The sequence below is a fragment of the Grampus griseus genome, assembly GCF_964374135.1.
Source record: "Grampus griseus genome assembly, chromosome: 1".
NCBI classification, from domain to species: Eukaryota; Metazoa; Chordata; class Mammalia; order Artiodactyla; family Delphinidae; genus Grampus; species Grampus griseus.
In genome coordinates, this window is record NC_139017.1 from 71,856,303 (window position 1) to 71,863,107 (window position 6,805).

General features: G+C 58.5%; 1 protein-coding gene across 1 annotated transcript; it reads left to right on the top strand.

Annotated features, from left to right (window-relative positions):
- Window positions 1-732: 732 nt before the first annotated feature.
- Window positions 733-6,030, top strand: ENTREP3 (endosomal transmembrane epsin interactor 3; the record flags this gene model as incomplete). The annotated part of the gene is given in 13 exon segments (XM_082679086.1): window positions 733-957; window positions 1,076-1,117; window positions 1,119-1,211; window positions 1,410-1,520; window positions 1,628-1,747; window positions 1,913-2,020; window positions 2,570-2,745; window positions 2,876-2,975; window positions 3,311-3,380; window positions 3,645-4,190; window positions 4,788-4,856; window positions 4,967-5,220; window positions 5,311-6,030. Coding segments are annotated over 13 exon segments (2,088 nt in total). The 3' UTR covers window positions 5,485-6,030.
- Window positions 6,031-6,805: the final 775 nt, after the last annotated feature.

A 6,805-nucleotide genomic window follows, 5' to 3' on the forward strand; every position in this document is an offset into this window, starting at 1 on the left:
CCTTCTCCCTCTCCCTCCCTCCCTCCTTCCCTCTCCCCCTCCCACAGGGTCTCTGGTGGGGACTACAACTCCCGGGGTGCGCCGCGCTGGCCCTCGCACCATGCCCCTCCTCCCGCACCATCCCATCCCCATCCCCATCCCCCGCCTCCAGTCCCGGACCTGCTGCAGCTGAGCTGGGGGAGCAGGGGTGTGGTGGGGAGGGGAGCGGGGCTGGCGACCCAGGAGGCGGCGGGGCCGCCGCAGCCTCTCCCCACCAGGCAGCCTCGGATCCCACTGGACACTGAGGGCACACCGACCGCGCCTCTAGAGTCACGCCGCCTCTCCCCTCTTCTCTAGACTTCTTTCCCATCCTTCTCGCCTTCACCCTTCCCACCCTTCCCTGGGTTCCGGACCGCCGCCCTCTCTTCACTCCCGGACCGGCCCTTCTCGGCGCCTCTCTTCTCTAGGGAGATGCGATGAGCCGGTGCCCCCGCGTCCTCATCGCCGTCCCGGGCACGGTGCCCGTCCAGTGCCCGTGGTGGGGAGGGAGCACTCCGGGGCCCCTCCGTGACGCCCCTCCCTTGACCCCCTCCTCAGCTGGAGTCCCTGGGCCATGCCCCAAGGGACCCAGCCAGGGGGTGGGGTCTAGAGCGAGGCGGGTGGAGAGGAGGAAGGACGGGGCCTCGGGCGCCTCTGAGATGCTCCCAAGCGTCAGGGGGTGCCGAGCGAGGCTCAGGCAACCGGGCGGCAGGCATGATGCCCTCGCCTAGTGATTCCAGCCGCTCGCTGACTAGCCGGCCCAGCACCCGGGGCCTTACCCACCTCCGCCTCCACCGACCCTGGCTGCAGGCTCTGCTCACGCTGGGGCTGGCTCAGGTGCTCCTGGGCATCCTGGTGGTCACCTTCAGCATGGTGGCCTCATCTGTCACCACCACCGAGAGCGTCAAGAGATCCTGCCCGTCTTGGGCTGGATTCTCGGTGAGTTGGGTGCACAGCTGTTGGGTGGGGGAGGCTCCTCGGGCCCCACCCCTCCACACCAGCTGCCAGTCCAAATCCTGGCCTCTCCTCCCTCTCCTGGTCCTCCTCCTCCTTACAGAGCTGGGTGCACCCTGTGGTGAGGGGCTCACTCAGGTGCCTCCCCTGTCAGGCTGAGCCTGTGCCCACTCTATCCCCAGCTGGCGTTTTCCGGGGTGGTTGGCATTGTGTCTTGGAAGCGGCCGTTCACTCTAGTGGTAGGTGCCAGGGTCTGATGCCCACGGGGAGGCAGGTGCCTAGCACCTGAGGGGATGCCTATTTATGCCCTCGAAAAGGGAACTGACTCTCCCATTCACGCTGTCCAGGCACAAATGTCTGTGAGGGAGGGTGGCTCCATCTGCGGTAGAGGGTACTCTTGGGGTCCCAGCCCTGAGTCTGTGCCCTGTTTCCCCCAGATTTCCTTCTTCTCCTTGCTTTCGGTGCTCTGTGTCATGCTCAGCATGGCTGGCTCTGTTCTCTCCTGTAAAAACGCTCAGCTGGCCCGAGACTTCCAAGAATGCATCTTGGTGAGATTTGAGGAAAGAGAGCCTGAGAGTGCTGGTTGGGGGAGGTGCGCAGGACAACCTGGGCTTGTCCTGATTCAGGCTGCCTCACCCTCTCCACTCCCACTCAGGACGGAAAGGTCTGTGTGTGCTGCCCTCCTGTTCCTCTACTGCGGCCCTGTCCAGAGTCAGGGCAGGAACTGAAAGTTGCCCCTAACTCCACCTGTGATGAAGCCCGAGGGGCCCTCAAGGTGAGCAGGCACCCGCCCCCCCCACCTCCGCCATTCCTTCCTCTCCCGCCATCTTCCTGGTTCTCACCCTTCTGCCTCCTCCTGGAGTCCTCACAGGCCCCGAGTATGTGAGATTTACTCCACCCCAGGCTCCTCTCACATCCCTCTCTCTCTTGCCTTCCCCAGAACTTGCTCTTTAGCGTCTGTGGGCTCACGGTTTGTGCCGCCATAATCTGTACTCTCTCTGCTATTGTTTGCTGCATCCAAATCTTCTCCCTGGACCTTGTGCACACGGTGAGTGGGGAGCCGGGGTCAAGACTGAGAAGGTAGGATGCGAGCAGGGTGTGTGCTGGGATTGGGCTTGAGGGGTGATGGTTACAGTGCTGGCTTTTGAGCAGCAGGGGCTGTGGGTCACCTGTTAGGCATGTCTGTTGCAGGGATATTTAGGGGGTCCAAAGGAGGGTGAGGAGGGAAATGACAGGGAGTAAGAGAAGTATGTGATGCCAGTCTGGGGGCATTGAAGAGTGGGACTAAAAGTTGGGCGGAGTCAGGAAGGTCTTAGATGGGGGTGGGGATAATGGGTTGATGTTCTGGTGGGGACAGAGAACAGATAGTGATTCTGGGTGCAGAAAGGTCCATGTAGAGGAGAACTTTCTAGATGGGCAGGGCAAGAGCTGAAGGTCCTCGGCTGGGACAGAGTTAGAGGAGGAACTGGTTTGGCAAAGGGGCCAGAACTGAGCTTCTTGGAGGGGGTGGGGCCAGAAAATGTAGATGAGAGAGGAGTTTGGGAGCCAAGGAGCTGTATTCCCAGAAACCAAGTTTGCTGACTTGCTTGCTCCCCAGCAGTTGGCCCCTGAGCACTCAGTCTCAGGCCCTCTGGGGCCTCTGGGCTGTACATCCTCGCCCCCAGCCCCTCTCCTACACACCATGCTGGACTTGGAGGAATTTGTACCGCCTGTGCCCCCGCCGCCCTACTATCCCCCAGAGTACACCTGCAGCTCAGAAACAGATGCACAGAGGTGAGGCCAGGTGGAATCTGTGGGGAAACTAAGGAAGGCGACTGGGGCTGAGGCCGGGGATTGGTGGGGAGGGATCTTTTTGGAATAGGAGTTCTTTCCCAGGCTTTGACCCTCTCCCTCATCCTGCCAGCATCACCTACAATGGCTCCATGGACAGCCCAGTGCCCCTGTATCCTACTGATTGCCCCCCTTCTTATGAGGCCGTCATGGGGCTACGAGGAGACAGCCAGGTGAGAGCAGGGTTTGGTGTGGGCTGGGGAGTCAGAAATAGAGCCTGAAAAGCTGGGTGAGCAGCTGTCACTGGATAAAGATAATACTAGTTCTCATGATCTTTATAGCACTAGCACATTCGCTGTCATCTTTGATCTGCCTGAGAGCTTGGAGAGGTGGGTGGGGTAAGAACTATGATTTCCATTTTACAGATGTGGAAACTGAGGCCCACATAAGTGACTTGAACAAAGTGACAAAGCTGGACTGGAATCTAGGTCTCCAGAGCTCTGTCCAGCCTGTGGGATAGCCTAATCAGTGTGTAGGGCTCGACCCTTGACCCTTGTATCTTCTGCAGGCCACTCTGTTTGATCCTCAGCTTCATGATGGCTCCTGCATCTGTGAGCGAGTGGCCTCCATTGTAGATGGTGAGCAGAAAGTGGGGAGGGTGGACAAGGTCTGGGATGCCTGGGATAGCAGAGCTGGGTGTGGGGGGCAGAGGGGGAGAGATGAGACCAAGTTGGTGGTTGAGGGACAAATGAGGGCTGGGGCTTCTTGCAAACCTGGGCTTAGTTGTCTCCTCTGAGATAAAACTGGAGGCAGGATGGCCCGCAAGAGGCTGGGCCTGAGAAAAGAGGAACCGCCTGGGCCCGGCCAGGCTGGTGCTACCCGGCAGCCCCTACCACCCACAGTGTCCATGGACAGCGGGTCTCTGGTGCTGTCAGCCATCGGTGACCTCCCCGGGGGCTCCAGCCCGTCGGAGGACTCGTGCCTGCTGGAGCTGCAGGGCTCCGTGCGCTCCGTTGACTACGTGCTCTTCCGCTCTATTCAGCGCAGCCGCGCCGGCTACTGCCTCAGCCTGGACTGCGGCCTGCGGGGCCCCTTTGAGGACAGCCCCCTGCCCCGGCGGCCCCCGAGAGCTGCCCGCTCCTATTCCTGCTCTGCCCCCGAGGCCCCACCCCCGCTGGGTGCCCCCACAGCTGCCCGAAGCTGCCACCGGCTGGAGGGCTGGCCGCCTTGGGTGGGACCCTGCTTCCCCGAGCTGAGGCGGCGGGTCCCCCGGGGAGGCAGCCGGCCAGCTGCAGCCCCTCCCCCCCGAGCCCCGGCTCGCCGCTTCAGCGATAGCTCAGGTTCCCTCACCCCACCGGGGCACCGGCGTCCTCAGCCGGCTCCCCGACCACCGCTGCTGCTGCCACGGTCCCGCAGTGACCCGGGCATCACCACCTCCAGCGACACTGGTGAGCCGCCACAAGGTTCAGGAAAGGGCAGGCACTGGGAGTTAGAGGGCCAGTGATACCCACCAGGATTTGGGACATTGTTGAGGTCCCTGGGGAGGAAAAATGGGTGAATTCACTCCTGCAGTAGACACTTCTTATGTCACCTCCTAGAAATACATCAATAGCTTAGTGGCTAAAAGAAGAGGATTTGGTATTTGGAACGCAGTCTCACAGTTCCCAGCTTGGGCTAGTTACCTACCCTCTCCAAGCTTCAGTTTTTCACCTGTAACACAGCTATAATAACAGTACCTCACCATAGGTACTGTGGAGTTACCGAGGCGAGATGCAGGTCAAGTGCTTAGCCCTGGCACAGAAAGTGTTTGTCATTACCATTATGTGCCAGGTACTGGAGAGGCTGCAGCAGGGCACAATAGTGCCTTAGTCCCTGATTTGGTGGATCGTACCATCTAGTTGCTGGTGGACCTGAGCAGAGATGATGCCCCCTTGGTTGGGAATGGGGTGTGGAAGCTGGGCTTGAGTTCTCAGGAGGGCCGTGAGATTGGAGGGCGCATCTACTGAGCACTCCCACTCAGTCCCTGTCTCTCTCTTCCTTCTCAGCTGAATTCAGGGACCTTTATACCAAAGTGCTTGAGGAAGAAGCTGCTTCCATTTCCTCTGCAGATACAGGTGAGGCATATGGTTGGTGCCCAGGGGGCAGTGGGTAGGGGAGTAATGCCTGGCCTTTTCTGCACCTCCCATTCCACCCACTCTCCCTCTCCCTCTCTCTGTCTCTCCAGGGCTCTGCTCTGAAGCCTGCCTCTTCCGTCTAGCCCGTTGCCCTTCCCCCAAGTTGCTACGTGCCCGCTCAGCTGAGAAACGGCACCCTGTGCCCACCTTCCAGAAGGTCCCCCTGCCCTCAGGCCCTGCACCTGCCCACTCCCTGGGGGACCTGAAGGGCAGCTGGCCAGGCCGCGGCTTGGTCACTCGTTTCCTCCAGATGTCTAGGAAGGCCCCAGACCCCAGTGGGAATGGAGCCCATGGACATAAGCAGGTAGAGTGAGGGGATCCAGGGAAGACACCCAGGAAAGCCTGGTGTTTCAGGTGGGACCACACTGATGCTCTTTCCTGTGGCCCCATCTAGGTGCCCCGGAGCCCATGGGGCCGGCCAGGCCGAGAAAGCCTCCACCTTCGCAGCTGCGGCGACCTCAGCTCCGGGTCCTCCCTGAGACGCCTCCTGTCTGGCCGCAGGCTGGAGCGCGGCACCCGCCCCCACAGCCTCAGCCTCAATGGAGGCAGCCAGGAGACTGGGCTCTGACCTGGGCATCTTCCCACACTGAACAGATCCAGATGAATGCTGGGGCCACAGGCACCAGCTGGTTGGGACCAGCAGCCTCCAGCACCCCCTTGCACTGGCTGACACAAAAAGAAACCTGCTGAACACCCCCAGAAGTATCCCTTTCCCTCCTACCTCTAGGGGCTCCTGCTGCTTGCCTCTGCCCCTCCAGCCTGGGGAGACCTTCTGTCCTGTGCTGCATGGGTGTTCAGGCTGTGCTGAGAGATGCCCCTGCTTAGAGCGTTGGAGGAGGAAAATAAAGTCCTGTTCCTCCAGCATGAGAGTAACTCTCTCTGATTCACCATGGGCCCTGTGGCCAGGGCAAAGGCATGTCCCGATTGTTCAAGCACAAGGGGCTGTATGCCTGTGCAATGGGGTGATGAGGCATGAAGGGTCAGAAAAATCTGGGTGGCCTCTCAGCTCTGCCACCTTTAGCTGCATGATCTTGGGCAAGTTATTTAACCTCAATTGCCTGATCCATAAAACATTGTGAGGACGAAAGTTTGTAAAGCTCTTAACACACTAAGTAAGGCTTCAATAAATTTCAATTTTCCCTTCTCTTCTGGTTCATTCTTTGTCACCATTGAAATTTATTCTAGCATCTCTCATAGTTATGAAAACTCTCAAGACGCTGATATCTATTTCCAGCTACCACACAATATCTCTGCCCCTTTTCATAGCCAAACGTTTTTTCTCTTCCTTCCTTCCACTCTTGAACATGCATTCTCTCCTCGCCCATTCCCATCAGGCTCCTTCCCCTACCTCTCCCCAGGCACTGCTCTTTTTCTTTTTAATTATTTATTTTTGGCTGTGTTGGGTCTTCGCTGCTGCACATGGGCTTTCTCTAGTTGCAGCGAGCGGGGGCTACTCTTTGTTGCGGTACCCAGGCTTCTCATTGCAGTGACTTCTCTTATTGCAGAGAACGGGCTCTAGGCACGCGGGCTTCAATAGTTGTGGCTCGCGGGCTCTAGAGCGCAGGCTCAGTAATTGTGGCGCACGGGCTAAGTTGCTTCGCAGCATGTGGGATCTTCCTGGACCAGGGATCGAACCTGTGTCCCCTGCGTTGGCAGGCAGATTCTTATCCACTGCACCACCAGGAAAGCCCCCAGGCACTGCTCTTAACAAATTTTTCATTAGCAAAAAAGTTAGACCCACTGGCCAATTCTCTGCCTGCATTTCACTTGAACTCTAAGAAGCATTTAACCCAGATAATCAGCATCTTTCCTCTTGAATTTTTCCCTTTCTTGTCTTTGAAAACATCATACTCTCCTAATTTTTCTCCTACTTTACTGTCTTGGTATCT